The sequence below is a fragment of the Amblyraja radiata genome, chromosome 15 (assembly GCF_010909765.2).
Source record: "Amblyraja radiata isolate CabotCenter1 chromosome 15, sAmbRad1.1.pri, whole genome shotgun sequence".
NCBI lineage: Eukaryota > Metazoa > Chordata > Chondrichthyes > Rajiformes > Rajidae > Amblyraja > Amblyraja radiata.
Genome location: NC_045970.1, coordinates 45,709,493 through 45,731,914, shown reverse-complemented (window position 1 = coordinate 45,731,914; position 22,422 = coordinate 45,709,493). Strand labels below are relative to the sequence as shown.

Below are 22,422 nucleotides of genomic sequence, written 5' to 3'. Positions count from 1 at the left end.
GAGTTACTCCAGCGCTTGGTTGATTATGGTCCCTCTCTAAACCTATAAATCTTATATCAAATGGTATCACTGACTCAACAATATCACACCTGGCCTTTGCTTCCAAAGTCTGTAAACGGAAGTAATTGTTTTCTTGATTTTGGTCATAAAGTTCTACCAGATAAAATACTGAGGCTTGCAGCAGTAAACCCCAAAAGATGGCAGAATCTGAAAGAGTGCAAACAAGAGATGCTATTTCTAAGTCTAAAGTATTGCACATTATTCATATCCTCTGAAAGAATTAAAAGGGAAGTCTGTGCAAGGGATCAAAAAATGAGTGCAAGGTTTTATATCTGTGTTTATGGTGAGTGGCTGATCAGAGTACACGTGTGTGTTCTTAAGTGTGCGTGTGTGAATCAGTGACTAGATATTAGACTAACTACTTGCTGTCAAAACCCCAGGGTGGTTAGTCAACAGCAGTTATTCCGTGTTAAAAGAAATCAAACAAAGGCAGCTTCCACTCCTCAGTGGATGCAAGTCATTCTCAATCAAAAAGGACTGCCCGTATGATGCAAATTACAAGCTATAATTTGGGAGGTAGACAAAAATGCTGGAGAAACTCAGCGGGTGAGGCAGCATTTATGGAGTGAAGGAACAGGTGACGTTTCGGGTCGAGACCCTTCTTCAGACTGATGTGGGGGGGGGGGGCGGGAAGAAGAAAGGAAGAGGCGGAGACAGTAGGCTGTGGGAGAGCTGGGAAGGAGAGGGGAAGGAGGGAGAAAGCAAGGACTACCTGAAATTGGAGAAGTCAATGTTCATACCGCTGGGGTGTAAACTACCCAAGCGAAATATGAGGTGCTGTTCCTCCAATTTACGGTGGGACTCACTCCGGCCATGGAGGAGGCCCAGGACAGAAAGGTCGGATTCAGAATGGGAGGGGGAATTGAAGTGCTGAGCCACCGGGAGATCAGGTTAGTTAAAGCGAACTGAGCGGAGGTCATAATTTGGGGAATTTAGGGAAAGCTTAAAAAAGAGTAGAAATGGCAGGTCAAATAGCATATTTAATTTGCAGTGTTCAGATGAGATAAAGATGGAACAAGAAATCCTCTAAATCCACTAGCAAGCTAAGCAAGCCAACCAATAACTTTATACCGTCTATATTGGCTGGGAAATCAATGACAGCTGTGAGAAGGGACGATGTGCCAGAATGATCAACAAATTAAGCCTTACAAATAGACCAGAGGAGAAAAAAGGGTCAATCATATTGTTAGAAGTAATACTCAGGTCGCCTTAACAAATCAGATGGAAACAGAAGAGCAAACATGTAGGCAGACCTCTCTCATTCAACCCACCCACTTTATCAAACACCTCCTTCCCCACCAGCGTCAGAATCTGCAGGACCCTCCCTAGCCTTGTTAATCATCTCAGCACCCACAGAACCAGAATGGAAGCAAATCATCCTCAACTTCAAGGGAATAAAAACATACAGGTATATTTAGCTGGATATGTACTTGAACAGCTACAGAACACAGCTGCAGATTGAATGCTGAAAAGTGACACAGAGGTAAATAGCCCCATTTTTGTTATCTAACAACTAAATGCATTTTCTAATTTATTCTCACAAACCCTTCACACTTCCAAATATATTAATTCAATCTCACCTTGGCCTTTTATGTTGCAGGAACCTCCTCAGCTTTCCTAGCTGTATAACTGAAGGTACATATACTAATTCTCATCTGCCTTGACATTCTTCTAAAATGATGCTGCTCTGTATTGGATTTAACTTCAGCTGCACTGTGCTTTTTATTAGATATAGCCTTGCCTCATTCTCCCTACAAATGAGTGTGTCAAAGTTGTCAGTGGTCAGCCTCTTTGAAAGAACAGCCACATTACAGTGACGAGTATCACTTCACCGTTCTACAAGTTCCGAGTCTGCTCACTGTTTACTACTTCTCTGAAATGTATATCATCTCCGAACTTTGAAATTATGCAACGTAAACCCAAATCATTATAGTTATCAAAAATGGCAAAGGTCCAAAATGGACCTTTGAAGAACTATTGAATAATTTACTCAATGAATGAAAATAAGAAAAACTGAAAATTATAGAAATTTGAAATGAAAGCAATAAAAGCATTTAACAGGTCAGAGTGCATCTATCAACAGAGAAACAGAGAAACCTCCGCTCAGTCCGCAATAACCTACCTGAACTTCCGGTGGCTCAGCACTTCAACTCCCCCTCCCATTCCCAATCCGACCTCTCTGTCCTGGGTCTCCTGCATTGCCAGAGTGAGCAACACCGGAAATTGGAGGAACAGCACCTCATATTCCGCCTGGGTTGCTTGCGTCCGGTTGGCATGAACGTTGAATTCTCCCAGTTTTGCTAGCCCTTGCTGTCTCCTCCCCTTTCTTAACCCTTGAGCTGTCTTAACCTTTCGAGTAAAGAACTTTCATCAGAATTTCTGATGAATACTTTTCACTCTTCAAATGTTTCCTTTCCGTGGATGCTGCCTGACCTACTGAGTTACCTGCATATTATTTTGTTATATGTTACTCCAGTCTGAAAAAGAACCATATCTATTTTCCAACCTTTGACCAATATTAAAGCTGCTATGACTGCTTCAATACCTTGCTTGATGACTTCTTGTTCAAATGGTATTTTAACAAAAACCTTGCTGAAAGGCTATTTACACATCAGCAGCTGTGCATTAAAAAAAACCAGATCAAACACAATTTGCCTCCAACAAATTAAGCTGATTGTCCCGTTAACTTGCGTTCTTTTAAGTGACAATTCATTTTGATCCAGGTTAAAAGCCTCTTCACTACAACTCCTGTGCTCTCCAACCAGTTTCCTGCACTGTCGGAACCTCACTACCAGCGCACGCTGCCTTCGGGACGGCTGCTATGGCGAGGAGACGGTTGCCCACGTCTTTGCAGCGTGTGGATTTGCAAAGAAAATCTGGAGAGGTTTGCAAGGGTCCCTGTCACGATTTATTACAAACTGCTCCGTCACGATCTTTTCCCAGGGACGCATTCAGAGACTGACATCGAGTGCTGCTGGAAGGTCCTCAACTCAGTGAAAGACGCTCTTTGGTCTGCCCGAGCTTTGTTGACCTCCCAGCGGAACGGGATTCCGTCGGGGAATGTTGCCGACTGGCCAGCTGCAGACGGCAGGAGTATGTGCTGAGAGACGCACTGAAGCTTGGTGCAGCCAACGCCAAGATTCTGTGGGGGAGGACCATAGTATTTTGTCCTTCCACTGCTTGACATGGGGGTCAGGGTGTGGTGGAGACACCCCTGAGGTACTGGCTCACTTATCTTCATTGATGATACAACTGCTGATGGTAGTAGCATAATGAATTCTGAAATGCATAAACACATCCTATCTGCTCAAGTTCAATCAAATGCTTCAAAACTCATCAGCCAGCAGTTCATTCTACAGAAAGACAATGATCCCAAATATACTGCTAAAGCAACAAAGGAGTTTTTCAAAGCTTAAAAATGGTCAATTCTTGAGTGGCCAAGTCAATCACCCAATCAGAACCCAATTGAGCATGCCTTTTATATTCTGAAGAGAAAACTGAAGGGGACTAACTCCCAAAACAAGATGGCTGCAATACAGGCCTGGCAAAGCATCACCAGAGAAGACGTTCAGGAATCGTGATGTCCAGGTGATGTCCCGGAGTCATTGCATGCAAAGGATATGCAACAAAATACTAAACTTGACTACTTTCATTTACATGACATTGTTGTGTCCCAAACATTATGGTGCCCTGAAATGGGAGGACTATGTATAAACAATGCTGATTTCTACATGGTGAAACCAAAATGTATAAAAATGGCCTTTATTAAAAATGACAATGTTTACTTTAACCAAATCTCAAATTGTGGAGTACAGAGGCAAATAAATAAATGATGGATCTTTGTCCCAAACATTAAGGAGGGCACTGTAAATGTGAGCTTCTTGGTTGTAATCAGCATGCAGCACAAATTTAACAATATATTTTTGAAACTAATTACTCGTCAAACCTTGCACAGCTAAAATCATGTTTAGCAGTATGAAATACTTAACCCTATTTGAAAGCATCAACTACTCACAGTTTAGATGCTGGCTACTTTTTTTTCTGGCTGTGTTTAAATTATTTGATGCTTTAAACAGTTATCTGCAGTTGTACATTTTTAGAATGGTATGGTGATTGCTGAAGGACCTCATGCTAACTGCCTGTCTTGTACAAAACCCGTTTATTCCAGAGATGGGTAAATTGGTAGATGTTGGCAGTAAAATAATGGCATCCTCTCTGGAATATCTCATCTGCTACTATCTTAATGTGTGCAGGGCAAGGTTTACATTACGAGCTACTTATGAGCTGACAATAGCCAGAAACCAAACATGCTACTCCAACGCCGGAGCATGACGTCGATTAACTTCTCTCAGTCTGCTGAGTACAACTGCATTCAGAAGTTTACCGAGTCTCTCTATTCAAAGAGAATAAATCACATTTAATTTATCCTTGTTAATGTAAGACTAAAGACCAAAACTGTGGCTTTGTTACAATTGTAAGAATACCTATCATGCAGAGAACAGAGGCAGCACAAACACACACACTGCCCAGTGGACACCACGTGCCAACTCTCCCATACAGGAAATCTTCAAGTTATGATGGGGTTCTGTTCCTGAGAGCTGTACATAATTCGAACTGTTCGCAAGTCAGAAATGAACAAAAACGATTGTTGCAGTTTGTCGGGGCTAGGAGAGGAGGGCGAGGTAAGAAGGCACTCAGAAATGTCTCGTTTCCACCCAGCAGAACATGCCTGCAGTCCCACAGCAGCGAGTAAATCCATTCTCTTCCATTCTGCCGATCTTCAAAGCACCCCTTTGGTGTCCATAAATTGGGCATAATTTATGGACACCTAACTCAGAGAGGACCTGTATTCTTGAACCAATAGGGGTTTCATAACCTCAACAGCATGTGTTGTGGTCGGACAAGTGTCGAAGCCTTCGTTCTGTGGCCATTTATACATGAGCGCAGCACAGATACAAAACCATGTTGCTATAGAAATGTAATGCAGGCTTAGAGTGCCAGAAGTTTGCAAATTGGTTATCTCCATTAAAATCATTTTAAAATATATATGTTCCCACAATATATCAAAGACTGAGCTAGTAATCAGAAGCCAGCATATATTGTGTACACCTTTACTCTTGTTTAATCAAGGACTAAACACTAACATACTTAAGATATGGAAGTGCTAGGGAAAATAGCTATTTTCATCAGGTTCTTGAAGTTCAAGGGAACTAACAACTGGAATACTCCTATGAAATGTGTTGATATTTCAATGCTAGGAACACAAGAAGTTATTTAGGGTTAATAATAGAGATAAATGGCAGAAACTAGGATCGCTCTTCAACATCCACTGTACCTCCAGGGTGTATCAGTCCCAAGTGCAAAGTGGCAGCATTTGTATATGCAAATTGCCGGCCCTACTTTAGTTAGTTTAGCGGTATTTTCAAGGCCAATTATACCTCATGTAATGATCTACAGAAAAAGCATTTACCATGTTGTAGAAATTCATCTCTCTGGGTCCACGAGGAGGTGGCTGCAACTGTTTTAATACCGTGCCATCTGGATGTTGTAACATACCTAGAAACAAGACAAATTGTTGTGAAAATATGCTTTCCATATATAACCTTTAAAGCTATGCAACCAACATGTTTGAACATTGTTTGTTAAAGTGCATGGTTTTCGCCATTTACTGTCAACTTTGAAAGGTTCAAGTATAAAATCATCAGATGACGCTCCCACATACTCAAGCTAGTCACTATTCCAAGGCCTGCAGTAGCAATCCCTAGCTTCTGTACTCCCGTGTTTTCTTAAGCCCCACTCCTGTTTTCTTCACCTCACACCCGCAGTGGGGCGGCACGTGGCGCAGCAATAGTGTTGCTGCCAGAGACCGGGTTTGATCCTGAACACGGTGCTGTCCGTACAAAGTTTGTACATTCTCCCCATGACCTGCTTGGGTTTTCTCCGGTTGCTCCAGTTTCCTCCCACACTCCAAAGATGTACAGGTTTGTAGGTTACTTAACGTCAGTAAAATTGTAAATTGTCCCCGGTGTGTGTAGGATAGTGTTAGTGTGCGGGGATTGCTGGCCGGCGCCGACTCGGTAGGCCTGTTTCCGCCCTATATCTCTAAACTAAACTCCCGAAGTGCAATAGCTCTGGACAAATTTATCATTAAGGTAAAATCATCCCATCTGTTGTACCACTTCCCTTACTTCCCTGACCCACAAGCCTAAATTGTAATGTTATTCCCAGTCTTAAAGCCAAACTTCCATTTTTTTTCCTTCCAATTTTGTTCCCGAATTCTGTTCATACCTTCTGCAAGTTCACTCTGTACAACTGGCCCACCTCCTATTCATATGACCTTATTCCCATTAAACTAACAAGCACCTATCTTTCCTTCTGTAAAATAATAAAATTGTAAAAGAAGACAAGGAGATGGGGAGAATGAGCTCAAAATGAAACGTGACATATTTAGCTCCCGTACGATCGATTTTGATAAAAGTTTGAGTCATGTCTGTTGCTCTGTGTCTGTCAGGGGTGCAAGATTTACAGCTGTTGTTAGAGCATTCTGAGGAAGACAAATGCCAGAGTACCTGTGTGAAATCTCTTGTAGTTAATAGTGTAAATAAACAATAAAGGGAAAATCTCTATAAAAGATCACATGAATCTTTGTTCAATGAACAGTCTAGTTTGACTGTTCCCAATGGCCGTGTATTTGATGCTCTTACATAAAGTATTGCCTTGATTGCCTTACCAGATCCTTGTGGTGCATTTTAGTTTTATTTAACATTTCCTAGCCTTCATGTTGATATCCCCTTCAGGGACTGCCCTCTTTCAAATTTAGTCTAGTTTATTATTGTCACAGGTAGAGTGAAAAGGTTTTGTTAAGAAGTTTGCTATCATCACTGCTCTCCTCAAAAAAACAACCCATTCTCTTGAATGCATTGTAGCATTTGAAAACAACAATCCTGTTGAACAGAACTTCTTGCTCATGCCTCTCCAGTAAGGATTCTACCCTACCACAGTATCAAAACTTTTCTATCGTCCTATACGACTGTGTAGAAGTAACAAAGCTAAAATAAACTGCTGGAGGAACTCAGCGGGGCAAGCAAGGTGGATGCAAAGGGATAGTCGATGTCTCGGGTTAAGACCCTGCAACAGGACTAAGAATGTAAAGGGGGTGTATAAAGGGGAAAAGTAATGTAAGCTTCTTTAATGCAAACCGTTCTGCAGCTTTCACCAGTCAAAGAGCATCCATCTATTGCGTGTCCACTATCATCCAGATGCATACGAATGCATTCACCTGATTCCATTCTTATCAATACAGTTATACTTAGCAAGTCAACAATTGTGTTGTCTTCCCACTCTTGCTTTGCTGCATTTAAGAGTCTCTCAAAGATACACACTTGGCCACTTCCCATTTCTCAACGACATACTTCACCTCAGTGACATCATCCAATAATAAATGCCTGTGCTGATTCCACTTACCTTCACCTCACCAGCATTTTTTTTTACCATCTCTAAATTGTTAAATTATTTTGTTTGATATGTAGTATAGAATAAGCAGAGATTTCAGAGGAAATATTTTCAGAGTGAAAATACTCCTGGTGCAAATTCCATAACCGAGTCACAACTCATTAATCTCTCTTTGCGTAAGAATGTTTACAACTTTTGGTGCCAAATCTGACTCAAGGTTTAGTTTACAGCTGCCACAATAAGGCTACCTATCGCCATATCAGTAAAATTGCCCAACTCTGCCCCTCCTCATCACATCACCTGAGCGGCACAGTGGCGATATGAGTTACTGCTCTCTTACCACGCCAGAAACCTGGCTTCAATCCTGACTACTGGTGTTATCTGTGCAGAGTTTGTACAATCTCTGATTTTTTTCCGGATGTTCTGGTTTCTTCCCACATTCCAAAGACGTGGAGGTTTGGAGGTTAATTGGCTCTGTAGATTGTCCATAGAATATAGGATAGAAATAGTGTACAGGGTTATTGTTGATCAACACTGACTCCATAGGCCGCAGGGCTTGTTTCCGCACTGTACTCTAAACTAAACCAAACTGCTGAAATCATCACAGGGCCTTAATTTCAACCACATTCCTGAATGGCCTCATTTAAATTTATGCAGAGTACACTGATGCCAGTTTAGTTGAGCAAACAAGATCCTGAATTAAATCAAGGGTGAAATCAACTACAAAAGTTATATTAAACCTTTATAGAACATAGGTCCACAATTATTAAGCATCCAAATCGAGTCATCTTGAAAATTTACTTTCATGGTTTCAGGGATGGGGAATTTCAATTGTCAGGTTAGCATGAAAATGCTGCTGTTGTTCTCCTTACTACAATAAAGTGCAAGCAAAGATGAGAGGAGGATAAGGATAGGGAAAACAAATGCTTAGGATCTCTTCTGGAACACTAGGTGAGCAGGACAAAGCGTTGCATTCGAACCAGAAGCAAAAATCGAATTCCTTCAGGGAGATTTGCTACTTGTACTCTGAAGGGATTAAACTAGTCTAGCAGGGGAGAGGAACACAAAGTAGTAGTGTAACAGGTGAGAAAGTTGAAATAATTATCGAGGTTAAAGCAAACAAATCTTGTTGGGAGGCTGGGCACGGGTAGGACATGAAGGTCTATTAAGCTAAACTGCATTTACTTTCATGCACAGAGCCTCATGGGCAAGGCAGATGGACAGAGCATGGATTGAAATGTAATAGTTACTAGACCAAGTGTGCGGCGTCAGTGTTCACCCCGGGTGGGGAGGGGGCAGGGGATGGGTGCGGGGGGCGGGGAGGGTAGGTGGGCCGATGAGAGTTCCCCCCCCCGATCGGCCCTCCCCACTCCCTGACTTGTACCCGAACACCAGGATCGTGGGACCAAAATGCAACCAGAGCTGGATGAGCAGCCCCTTCAAATATTGGTAGAGGGGCAGCAACCTCTTTACCATTGGTAGCTGTCATTGTGGCAGTTGGCAGCCAGCTTGAGAGACCATTGTGATTGGTGCACTGTGTGAGACATTGTGACATCAACACTGTGCGAAGGCTGGAAGCTGTCTGTGAGAAGGCGGTTTTGGCTGTTTTTAAAATTTCAACAATTAATAACTTCGGAAATATAGGTGGAAATGCAACGGGAAGATGTTTATCGCCACCAGGGGGGAAATGTGAGTAGGATGTGTGAAAATGGGAAGGCTAGCGTTTGGAAGAAGATAGGAATTAAGCAGATTGGCATGCACACGCACAAAAAATAAATTTGAGCAATGGTCAGGATTAGCAGCTCAGTGTTCGAGGGTATTGATGTTTCCAGCATGACACAGGAGGGGGAGTTGCACTATTGATGAACAAAATCATGTCATATTTAGAGAGGATATCCCATGGAGGAATATCCAGCAAGGCCATATGAATAAAAATAAGAAAGATGTGATAATATTGATAGGATTTGTACTATAAATGTTCCAATAGTCAGGGGGGGATTAAAGGATCAAATATGTAGGGAGATCACATATAGGTGGAGGATACAGGATAAGCATGCAAATTGGATACAACATTGGCTTGGTGGTAGGAGGCAAAGGATAGTGGTGGAGGATTGTTTTCCAGATTGAAGGCCTGTGACTAGACGTTTGCCATAGAGATCAATGCCGGGTCCTTTGATGTTTGCCATTTGATGTTTGCTATACACATTAATGATTTGGATGAGAATTCAAGTGGCTATTAATAAGTTTGAAGATGACACCAAAATTGGTGGTATTGCGGACAGTAAAGAAGGTTGCACAAGGTTACAACTGGGTATAGATTAACTGGAAAAATGGGCAAGGAAATGGCAGATGGAATTTAACTCGGGCAACTGCAAAAGGAAACCAGGGCAAGACGTACATAGTGAATGACAGGATCCTGACAATTGTTGGGGAACAGCCAGACCTAGGGACATAAGTACATAGTTCCCTGAAAGTGGTGACATAGACACACCAGGTGAAGCTTGCCTTCATTGACCAAGGTATTGAGTAGCGGGTCAGGCAGCATGCTACCTGACCCAGTGATATACTCCATACTTTGTGTCTTTTTGTTGGAGCATGGAACAAAGTTCCAGCATGGAAACAGGCTCTTTGGCACACTCAGTCTACACTGGCGAACAATCACCCATACCGTAGTTCTATCCTACACACTAGGACTATTTACAGAAGCCAATTAACATAGAAAGAAACCTGCATGCCTTTGGAATGTAGGAGGAAACTGGAGGACCCAGAGAAAACCTACGTGGTCATAGGGAGAACATACAAATTCCATAGACAGCACCCATAGTCAAGATCGAACCCGGGTCTCTGGCTCTCTAAGGCAGAAACTCTACCACTGCGTCACTGTGCCAGTCCAACATGTTATGACTGTATAAAACATTTGTTCGGCCTTACATAGTTCTGGCATCACATTACAGGAAGGATGCAATTAGGCTAAAGAGGGTGCAGAACAGATTCACAAGGATTCACAAAGGTGTTGCCTGGATTGGAGAGCCTGTGTTACAAGGAGAGATTGGATAGGCCAGATCCGAGGAAGCTGACAGGTGACATGTTAAAGTTATATATTATGTAAGGCATAGTTAAGGTAGATAACTCATGGTCTGTTTTCCACGGTAAGGGGAGGGTGAATGTCTGAAAGGGTTTAGTTGTAAACTGAGAGTGAGAGGCTCTTTTTTTTTTTTTACACAAAGTGTAATTGGTATTTGAGTATTTGGTAATGAGCTGCCAGAGGAAGTAGTAGACAGGAATAGCAACATTTAAAAGGAATCTGGAAAGATATTTGGATGGTACACAAAAATGCAGGATGGGCAAGGTATACAGGGATATGGAATTAATGCAGACAAATGAATTAGTTTAGATAGCAGGATGGTTGTAATAGACATGGTGTTACAAAGGGCCTGTTTCTATGCTGTTTAACTATGACCCTAAACATTACAATGAGATTTAATAAAGATATTAAAATCATAAGTTGAAATAAGTTAAACAAAGAAAATTGCTCCCATTAATAAATTGGAGATATGAACTGAACAGTTAAAAAAAAAGATATGGGAGAGGATTGCAAGGAAATACTTTTTTTTAATGAATAATAATCTGTAATTCAATGCCTTTAAAGTTGTTTAAAACCAATCTATTCCTTTAATGACTTTGTGCAACACTATCAAATTTCCTCTACACCTTCTTTTGTCACAGTAGAACAAGTCAAACAGGGCTTTCGAATGGGAATTCAGCAGGCACTTGAGAGGAAGCAGCAGAGAAATCTGACTGAATAGATGACTTTAAAACAGTGGTTCTTAATCTTTTTGGCCCCATCAGACATTCTTGGTCAGTACCGTGACCCTCGAAACAAAAATTGAAAAAAAAAGTAAATGGGATGGCTGAAATTGCTTCGCAGCCATCAGGCGATCAAAACGAGGACGAATGCTCGACAAGCAGCACCTCATGTCAGCGTTGATCACAAGCTTATTGCGTACCTTCGTTTTCAGAGTTACCATGGTTGAGAATGCAGCCTCACATCGATAGGTTGAGGGGGACTGGACCAATCGGGTCAGGGCCCTCTTCGCAAGAACAGGACAGGCCTTCACTTTCAGCCAAAACATGGCGAGCTCATTCCACAAAGTCACTCTTGAACTGCGCATCTTCACGAATTTGGTAAAATTCAACCTTCGCAGCCACGTCAGTATCGCTGATGGCACCGTCTTCAACGGAAAAGGGTCGGACGATCCACTCATCACGAGAGTGGTCGTCCAGTCTGGGGAAGTAACGTTCAATGGCTTCACTAATTGCCAGAAGGTGGGTTGAGATCTCCTCGCAGAAGTGGCATTCAGCAGCTGGCATAGCATCCAGGAGAGTTGTCATCTCAGGGAAGATAGTCATGTCACCGTCCTGTACTTTTCTCTGGTAAAGGTGAATCTTCCTCCTGAACGCTGCCACTTTGTCACGAGCAGTGTGTAGCATTGGGAGGTTTAAGGAATTCACCTCGGCGAAGAAAGGAGCCAAGTAAGCAACCTTCATCACGAACAGTTCATCCTGCATCTTTTCATGAAGCTGATTCTCCTTCTCGGTACACCCTCTCTCCAAGAAAAGCACTATTTCCTCTCGAAGTTGAATCACATGATTGAGAACTTTACCACGCGAAAGCCAGCGCACCTCTGTGTGGAATATCAAAACAGTGAAATCGGCTCCCATTTCTTCACACATCGCTTTGAAGATTCTTGAGTTTGTTGCGCTCCCTCGGATGTGGTTGACAATTTTCACCACATCTGAAAGCACTTCTCGAAGACCAGGAGGGAGTCTTCATCGCGAAAGCATGGCGATGTATCATGTAGTGGGTGAAGGAGACATGACATCCTTCACGAAGGCTTTGAAGCCGGCTCTGCATCCGACCCATCTGTACACACTCCGACAAGTCGTTCCCAGCCAAGCTCATGTTTGATGAGGAAAGCTTCCAGCATTCTGAACACATCTTCTCCCCGAGTGGTAGTGGCCAATGGCTCTGAGAACAGGTACTCCTCCTTCACGGCTTCTCCGTCGAGGTAACGAACGCAGACTAGCAGTTGGGAACGAGGCAACATCTGTTGACTCGTCCAGTTGCAGTGAATACACTGGTCTGCTCTTCACAGTGCTCACTACTTGCAGCAGAATATCATTACTCAGATCCGAGATTCGACTTTTGACTGTGTCATTCGAAAGGGAAATCTGCCTGAACTTGTTTGACTGCTGTTCACCCAGCACCAACTTCGCTGCTTTGAGAAGGTATGGCTTGATAAGCTCTTCACCGTTGGTGTGAGGTTTCTTAGTCTGTGCGATTCGATAAGCAATCCGGTATGAAGCCTCCAGCTTCATTTTGACGAGCGCAGTGCCCCATCGAATCGATGCGGGAACCCTTGAGTGCGGCTTCTTTTCATTTGAAATAGTCCACGCCGTTCCCCGCCAGATCGCTGTGAAAAGACTCCAAATGGATCTTCAGTTTGCTGGGCTTCATGCTCTCGTGGCTCAAAACCTTGACACAGATAACACATTAAGGCTTGACCACGGATTTTTGAACAATACTTGAGAAGCCGAACTTGAAAAATGCTTCACTATACATGCGCTTCTTGGCAGACATGATTCACAACACACACAGTTCGTGTGCGTATACGTACGCACATACGCGAACAAAATACTGTGTGTACCTTTGTTAGGTTCCTTAAAATGGGCTCAACAAATTGATGTTATTTATGACCCCTTCATGACCCCCAGAAAAACACCAAACGATGGGGGTCACGACCCCCAGGTTAAGAATCACTGCTTTAAAAGATGCTGGCATGGACATAATAGGTCAAAGGGCCTCCTCAATCTTATCATTCGTGTCGCAATTAGCTGGGCTGGAAAGCGTGGCTTTTTGTTAATCAACTTATCAGTTTCAAAGTTTTGTGGGGTCGACCCCTGGACAGTGCATATCAAGACTAGTCCAGCAGTTTGAATGCTGAATAGCTAGAAATGTGGTACTGCACAAGATTGATTAAATCAAAGCTAGGCTTGCTCGCTCATGTGAAGTACAATAACTTATGGTACTTTCACCAATATTCCTCCTTAAGCAACACTGCCCAAAATATTGCAAACACCAAAATCTGCAGATGGTGGAAATAAAAACAAAAAATACAAGAAATATTTCAGCAAATCAGGAAAATATAGAAAATATCTTGAAGAGATAGAACATAGAGCAATACAGCACAGGAACACGTCCGAAAGCCCACGATGTCAGCTCCGACAACGATACCAATACCAATCTAAACTAATCCGAACTGCCTGCACAGGGTCCATAACTCTCTATTCCCTACCTGTTTACGTGTCCGTCTAAATGCTTCCTTAACAATGCTATCACACCTGCTTCAACCACTTCCCCTGACACCGTATTCTAGGTGACTACAACTCTCTTGGTAAAATAACTTGCCTCATAATTCTCCTTAAAACCTTCCCCCTCACACGTTAAACCAATGCCTTCTGGTATTTGATAGAACTGATGAAAATTCAGATCCAAGGACAATTATCCAAAATGTTATCTCTGTTCAGCCTCTCTTGCTTAGTATTTTCAGTTTTGTTTTATATCAGCAATAGAAAAACATTTCTGATAATTTAGTGACCATTTATTGAACTTTCTTGCTTATCCAATTTATTGAACAGCTTATCTAATGCTAGAAACTGCATCCATGAAAGTTAATGATTGCAAAGCTCTTTGTAACCACCTTTGCTCCAATAAGGCAGACTCCAACTTCTCCAAGGTAACCCATACGTCTTACATTTCACATCATTGGAAGCATTATAGGAAATGATATGGGAGGGGGGAAGGAATAGTAATGCAGGGGTTGCTTGGACAAGGGAGAACAGAGGGGCAATGGGTGTCTGCAAATAGTAGATCTCTTGTGCGTTGAGCAGAGGTCATCATGGATGCCAAGGATGGAGAAAGGCAGGGAGTGCGACTCAGGGAATGGAGCCAATGGTTAGACAGGGCCACAGGGCAGGGGGAGGAGTAGATGAAGTCAAAGACAAGAACAACATCTGGATGGAGAAGGGTCACAATGGGCAGAGAACTTGGGAGGGTGGAAAAATGTGTGAGGAAAGGAAAGCCAGACTGCTGCCAAGCACTTAAAATGGTGGAGAGGGAAGAATACCAGTGGCAACATGCAATCCAGAAGCAGAGGAATGACGATAGGTGCCCAGGAGTGGGATGTAGCGATGATGGGGACTTGCAGTGGTGGAAAAAGTTGATGAGAACTATTAGGTGGATTAGAGAAAGGTACTGCAGTATACTAGGAGGTATGAGAGCAGAAGGAAGTTGTGGTGGTATGGTGAAAATTGGGTAGTGGGGCTGGAGGAGAAATCAGAAAACCGAAGCAAGAGTTGATGAGACTTTTGGGGAGGGAGAGGAGGAGATGGGATGATGACGACTAAAGGCTGGTTTCGAGTTGACAAGGTCATTGTATGGGATTAGTGGTGGGGGGGGGGGGGGATTTGAGTGCAAGGTCTGACCATGGTACCATGGTAAAGTTATGGGGTGTGGAACAGTAAAGGGGCAGTCAGAGGGGTTTCATTTTGGGGCTCTGGGGTGAAGGTGGTCAGACAAGGATACAATAATGGAGGGTGAGGTACGGTAATGTGGTGGGGTTCAGTCATGATGTGTGGGTAGTACAGTAATGCGGTGTGTCGAGTAATCAAGTCTGTGGTATGTTCATTCCGATCAAAGGACAATTATCCAAAATGTTATCTGTTCAGCCTCTCCTGCTGAGTATTTTCAGTTTTGTTTTATATCAGCAATACAAAAGCATATCTTACAATTTAGTGACCATTTATTGAACTTTCTTGCACACAGCTTATGCTTATCCAATACTAGAAACTGCATGCATGAAAGTTAATGATTGCAAAGCTCTTTGTAACTTCATTTGCTCCAATGAGGCAGACTCCTTCAATGTAACTTCTTCAATGTAACCCATACATCTTAAATTTCACATAATTGGAAGCATTATTGGAAATTATTTGGGAGATGATAGGAATTATAATAGTAGGGTACGTAGTAGAGTCACGAGTGGAGTACAGTAATAGGAATGTGATACAATAATCTGTGGGGCACAGTAAAGGGATGGTGAACAGCGAGGGACTGGGCAGAGGGGTTTGTTATTAGGGCTCTTGGGTGATGGTGGTCTGAACGGGGTACACTAATGTGGATATGATCATGGGGTGTGGATAGTAGAGTAATGGGATGTGTGGGATGGGTACGGTAATGAAGCCTGTGGTACATTAAAAACAGGAGGGTAATGGGGTGGGGCAGAGTAATGAGTGGGGTACAATAATGAATGGGGTAGAGTAATGGGAGTGTGATATCATGAGTGGAATGTGATACCATGTGGGGGGTGTTAATGGGGATGGGGTAGAGTAATAGGAATTGGGTAAATAATGTAAGGTATAGTAATGGGGATGTGATACAATAATGAGTGAGTGTGTGATAATGGGTACGGGATACAGCAACTGGGACAGGGTACAGTAATGGGGATGTGATACCATAATGAGTAGGTTACAGCAGTAAGTGTGATGTGATGAGCGGGGTCCAGTAATGGGACTGGGGTACAGCATTGGGGGTATGATACCATGATGAGTGAGGGTGGGGCAATGGGACTAGGGTGCAACAATGGGGTGTGATACCATGATGATTGAGGGTGTGGTAATGGGACTTCGGTACAACAATGGGGGCAGGTTACAATAATAATAGACAATAGACAATAGGTGCAGGAGGTGCCTTTCAGCCCTTCGAGCCAGAACTGGCATTCTCTGTGATCATGGCTAATCATCCACAATCAGTACCCCCATTCCTGCCTTCTCCCCATACCCCTTGACCGCTATCTTTAAGAGCTCTATCTAACTCTTCCAGCATGAAAGCATCCAGAGAATTAGCCTCCTGAGGCAAATAATTCCACAGATTCACAACTCTCTGGGTGAAAAGGTTTTTCCTCATCTCCATTCTAAATGGCATACCCCTTATTCTTAAACTGTGGCCCCTGGTTCTGGACTACCCCAACATCGGGAACATGTTTCCTGCCGCTAGCGGCAGGGGTCGGCAACCTTGTTCTGCATTGGGGCTGGGACGCATGTCTGTGAGCGGATAGCAGGCCACATCTATCACGTGTACACATGGATCCCGGCCCCAATGGCAGGCATCAAATCACGTGTTCACAGAAGGTGCGCGACCGTGCCGGCGGCTTTGCGCAGGATGCGGTGCAGCCAGAGCTCGGCGATCGATCGCACTCGGCAGGCCGGATTATTACGGGGAAAAAAATTCACCTGTGGGCCGGATGATTTCGGGTTACGGGCCGCATTCGGCCCGGGGTCTGTAGGTTGCCGTCCCCTGCTCTAGCATGTCCAATCCCTTAATAATCTTATGTTTCAATAAGATCCCCTATCATCCTTCTAAATTCCAGTGTGTACAAGCCCAGTCGCTTCATTCTATCAACATACGACAGTCCCGCCATCCCGGGAATTAACCTTGTGAACCTACGCTACACTCCCTCAATAGCAAGAACGTCCTTCCTCAAATTTGGAGACCATAACTGCACACAATACTCCAGGTGTGGTCTCACTAGGGCCCTGTACAAATGCAGAAGGACCTCTTTGCTCCAAAACTCAACTCATCTTGTTATGACGGCCAACATGCCATTAGCTTTCTTCACTGCCCGCTGTACCTGCATGCTTACTTTCAGTGACTGATGAATAAGGACCCCCAGATCCCGTTGTAATTCCCCTTTCCCTAACTTGACACCATTCAGATAATAATCTGACTTCCTATTCTTGCCACCAAAGTGAATAACCTCATATGTATCCGCATTAAACTGCATCTCCCATGCATCTGCCCACTCACCCAACCTGTCCAAGTCACCCTACATCTTCATGGCAACCTCCTTACAGTTCACACTGCCACCCAGCTTTGTGTCATCTGCAAATTTGCTAATGTTACTTTTAATCCCTTCATCTAAATTTCTAATGTATATTGTAAATAGCTGCGGTCCCAGCACCGAGCCTTGCGGCATCCCACTAGTCACTGCCTGCCATTCTGAAAGGGACCCGTTAATCCCTACTCTTTCTTTCCTGTCTGCCAACCAATTTTCTATCCATGTCAGCACTCTACCCCCAATACCATGTGCCCTAATTTTGCCCACTAATCTCCTATGTGGGACCTTATCAAATGCTTTCAGAAAGTCCAGATACACTGCATCCACTGGCTCTCCCTTGTCCATTTTCCTTGTTACATCCTCAAAAAATTCCAGAAGATTAGTCAAGCATGATTTCCCCTTAGTAAATCCATGCTGACTCGGACCAATCCTGTTACTGCTATCCAAATGTGCGCAATTTCATCTTTAATAATTGACTCCAGCATCTTCCCCACCACCGATGTCAGGCTAACTGGTCTATAATTCCGTTTTCTCTCTCCTGCCTTTCTTAAAAAGTGGGATCACATTAGCTACCCACCAATCCACAGGAACTGAATCTATAGAACTTTGGAAAATGATCACCAATGCATCCAGGATTTATAGAGCCACTTCTTTAAGTACTCTGGGATGCAGACCATCAAGCCCTGGGGATTTATCAGCCTTCAGTCCCATCAGTCTACCCAACACCATTTTCTGCCTAATGTGAATAAGAGGGGTATAGCAATGGGGGTATGATACCATAAAGAGTGAGTGTGCGGTAATGGGACTCTGGTTCAGTAATTAGTGGGGGTACAGTATTGGGAACGTGATACCATAATGGGTGGGGGGGGAGCTATAGTGGGGGAGTAATAGCATAATAAGTGGGGTACAGCAAAGGGACTGGGGTACAGTAAAGGGGAGTGTGATGCTATAATGTGTGGGGGTACAGCAGTGGGGGTTGTGATACCATAATGAGCGGGGGTACAGCAGTGGGGGGGGGGGGGGGGGTGATACCATAATGAGCAGGGGGGGGGGGAGGTGATACCATAATGAGTGGGGGTACAGCAGTGTGGGGGGGGGGATGTGATACCATAATGAGTGGGGGTACAGCAGTGGAGGGGGGGGGGGGGTGATACCATAATGAGCAGGGGGGGGGATGTGATACCATAATGAGTGGGGGTACAGCAGTGTGTGTGGGGGGGGAGATGTGATACCATAATGAGTGGGGGTACAGCAGTGGGGAGGGGGGGTGTGATACCATAATGAGCAGGAGGAGGGGAGGGAGGTGATACCATAATGAGCAGGGAGGGGTGGGGGGGGTTGATACTATAATGTGTGGGGGTACAGTAGTGGGGGGGGGTGATACCATAACGTGTGGGGGTACAGCAGTGGGGGGAGTGGTGATAGCATAATGTGTGGGGATACAGTAGTGGGGGGGGATAGCAGTGGGGGTGTGTGGTGATACCATAATGAATGGGGGTACAGTAGTGGGGACAGCAGTGGGGTGGGGTGATACGATAACGTGTGAGGGTACAGTAGTGGGGGGGGGGGGGGTGATACCATAATGTGTGGGGATGCGGTCATGACTATGGGGTACAGTAGTGGGGGCGGGGAGCGGTGAGGTGAGCGGGTGGGTTTACTGTGGGGGCTCCAGGTGCGTGTCTGGGAGACGAGGAAGTTGTGTGCCGGGGCGGGGTGAGGGTGTAGTGTAGTGTAGCGTTGCCTGCAGCGGCGGCCGGGCCCCGGTCAGTCCTGTCACCACCACCACCACCACCACCACCGTCGCCCCGGCTACGAGGGGGCGGGCGCCTCCCACTCACCCAGCTCCGATTTCCCGTACTTGTGCCCGGCGACCTGGTGGCTGAGGGGGGTGCAGCCGTTGGGGAATCGGTGGAGCCCCAGCCCCAGGCTCGGGGCCGGAGCCTGTCCGCCCGCGCTCACCCCGCTCTCCATCGCCGACCGACCGACAGAACCGACTGACTGACCGACCGACCGTCCGAGCGAGCGAGTGAGCGAGCCGACCCTACCGGCCGAGCGTCGCGACTCCGACTGGTCGGGACAGGCCGTGGCTCGGCCTCGGCCGCCGCCACCGCCGCCGTCTCACACCCATGGACGCTCCTCCGCCCCCGGAGCCGCCGCCTGCCCGCGCGCTCCCGCCCGCCCCGGAACTGACGCCAGCGCGCGCACAGGCAGGCTGACAGGCCCGGGACAGCCCCGTGCAAAGGCAAAACGTGACCATCGGGGCTCCGGTGCAAGTAGGGGCGGAATAAATGCAGCCCGTGCAAAGGTGCTGGGGCTGAAGTGTGCATGTGTGGGGGGGAGTGGAAGTGAAAGGAAATGCAAAGCTTGTGCAAAGGCTACACTGAACCATCGGGGCTCCGGTGCAAGTGGAGATGGAATGGAATGAAATGCAGCCGGTACAAAGTGCTGGGGCTGAAGTGCAAGTGGGGATGGAAAGATATGCGTCCTTCTGCAAGCGGGGTTGGAAACAAATGCAATCTCGTGCAGAGGCTAGACTGAATCACCGGGGCTCGGGTGAAAGTAGGAATGGAAAGAAATGAAGCATGTGCAAGGTGCTGGGGCCGAGCGGGTATCAGCGGGGCTGCGGTGCAAATGGGGATGGAAAGAAATGGAGCCCGTGCAAAGGTGCTGCTGAAGTACAAGTGGGGATAAATAAATGCAACCTGTGCAAAGTCTAAACTGAATCATTCCAGCTCGGGTGCAAGTGGGGATATAAACAAATGCAACCCGTGCAAGGTGCTGGGGCTGAAGTGCAAGTGAATATAGAAGCATTTCCAACATCTATCTAGCTTCTATATATTCTATTCTATATTACATAACTAAAACTTTGATCTTGTGCTCATCCGGATTGTGTGGTTTTTTCCATTTGTGCAAAAATGGTACACGATAGTGCTACGGTTTTTCGCCAGCTTACTCACCGTTCCTCTGTGATGCGAGTGCAACACGTTTCGTTCAGATCCTTGGTATATTGTAAAAGTTATTAAGGTTTAAAAATCATAAAAAACCGCGCACGCGCAGATTGCTGTCAGTCACCGCAGATTGGTGTCCTGTCAGTCAGGAAGGGGCGTCGCCGGGACGGCAACACCCCTTCCTAGCACCATCGCCGCACTGATTGGCCGTGTCCGCTATCAATCGGCTGGAGGTTGCCATGGTGAAGGAGTGGCGGCCGTGCTGTACCTGATGGGGAGGGTGCTGCTGCGGGCCGCGCTCAGGGACTGGGCATGGGCCTGGGCTGGAACCAAGGACGAGCCTGGGTCTGGGGTCAGGGACAAGCCCGGAGATGAAGTCGGGACCTGCACTGTAGTGAGCCCAGGCGGCGGCCGAGCTGAGGGCTAGGGTCGTGCCCAAGCCCAGAGCCTGGGTCAAGGTGTGCCAGCGCCTCGGGGACCTCCACCATCCTGCAACACAGCCTCTGCTTCCCGCTCAGCGGGCAGCTCTGGCTCGGCCGCCCGCCATCCTCACCCCGCCCCTGGCTCTGTCGAGGCTGGGGTCCGTGAGTGCTTCGGCCGCCTACAGCCAGTGCCGGGCCGAGTATGAGAACCAGGCCGAGTTCCAAGCCTTGGCGCTGCTCTACGACCTGGGTAGATGCTGGGGCAGGGAATGGGAGTGAGGGGAGGAGGATGAGGGAGATGGGGGGGGGGGGGGGCATAACGCACCGCACCGTTACACAGAGAGAGGGAGTGCCATAGCCCAGCCCACAGCATGGGGGGAGGGGGAGGGGAGAGGGAGGGGGGAGAGAGGGAGGGAGTGGGGTAGAGGGGTGGTGGAGTGCAGGGGGATAGGGAAGGGGGGGTAGAAGGGGTCTGGGGTGATAGGCACCTCTGCCTATCCTTAGCCCCACGTCCCCGTCCCTTTTCATCTGTGCATTAATTGCCTCATGCTGTGTTTTGTATTGAATTCTGTCTTTACTTTGTGTACTAGTCATGTCTCTACTATTTATTTCATTCCCCTTACATGTTTTTCCTATACATGCTCAATTTTTGTAAGGTGTCCTTGAGACTCTTGAAAGGCGCCCATAAATAAAATGTATTATTATTATTATAGGCAAGGTAGGATAGAGGTAGAGGGAGCGGGACAAGGAGGGGTGGATTTGATGGGAGGGGGATAGGTGTGAGTGGTGAAATATAGCTTTGGGGGAACGGGTTGCGTTGGGGGGACAGAGTTTATTCATTCTCCCCGTGACAGCGCGGGTTTTCTCTGGGTGCTCCGGTTTCCTCCCACATTCCAAATACGTACAGGTTTGTAGGTTGATTTACTTTTGTAAATTATCCCTAGTGTGCAGGATGGTGCTGGTGTACGGGGTGGTCGCTGGTCGGCGCGGACTCGGTGCGCTGTTTCTCTAAAATCTAAAGAATTGCTGCTTCACTCGGAAGGACTGTTTGTTTCCTTGGTTCGATGAAAGTGAAGAAATGTAAGTCCAGGCATTGAACCTATTGCGATTGCATGGAAATTCCCATCGGGCAGGGGCAGAGGGAAGAACAGGCCAGGGAGTCGTAAAGTGAGCAATCCCATGGAATGCTGAAAGGGACGGGGAATTTGTACCTGGCGGTGAAATCTTGTTGGAACTGGCAAAAGGCAATGACTGCACAGGAGGGTGGGATTGAGGTGTTGCACCCCATGTAAGAGTTGGGTTGGAGATTGAACCGTGCAAACCTGATAAAGTCCTGGGACTGGACATAAAGATAACATAACGATTAGGAACGGGTTGGCAATACAGTCCTTCGAGGCTGCTCTTGTCATTCATTCAGGTTGTAGCTGATTCTTTGGCTCAAGTCCACTTATCCATTTAATTCCCATATCCCTTGGGTCCTAAAACAAAATGGTGATATAATTCTATAGGATATTCGGTTACTGAGCATCCACTGAGCAGTTATTTGGACCAGCTCTAGGTATCCCTTTCCTGGTGGTGATGATGGAT

At 45.7% G+C, this 22,422-nt stretch overlaps 1 protein-coding gene across 2 annotated transcripts in view; it reads right to left on the bottom strand.

Moving 5' to 3' along the window:
• ipmk (inositol polyphosphate multikinase) overlaps positions 1-19,610 on the bottom strand; it is a 95,293-nt gene extending 75,683 nt beyond the window's left edge. The window contains exons 1-2 of one of the 2 annotated variants that reach the window (XM_033034349.1): positions 19,304-19,610; positions 5,531-5,616 (exon numbers count right to left, since the gene is read on the bottom strand). In XM_033034349.1, the coding sequence (XP_032890240.1) occupies positions 5,531-5,616; positions 19,304-19,436 (219 nt within the window). In that variant the 5' untranslated portion in view covers positions 19,437-19,610. Of the gene's footprint in view, positions 1-5,530; positions 5,617-11,519; positions 11,639-19,303 lie in introns of those variants that run through there. The other variant, XM_033034350.1, reaches the window with a different exon arrangement.
• Positions 19,611-22,422: the final 2,812 nt, after the last annotated feature.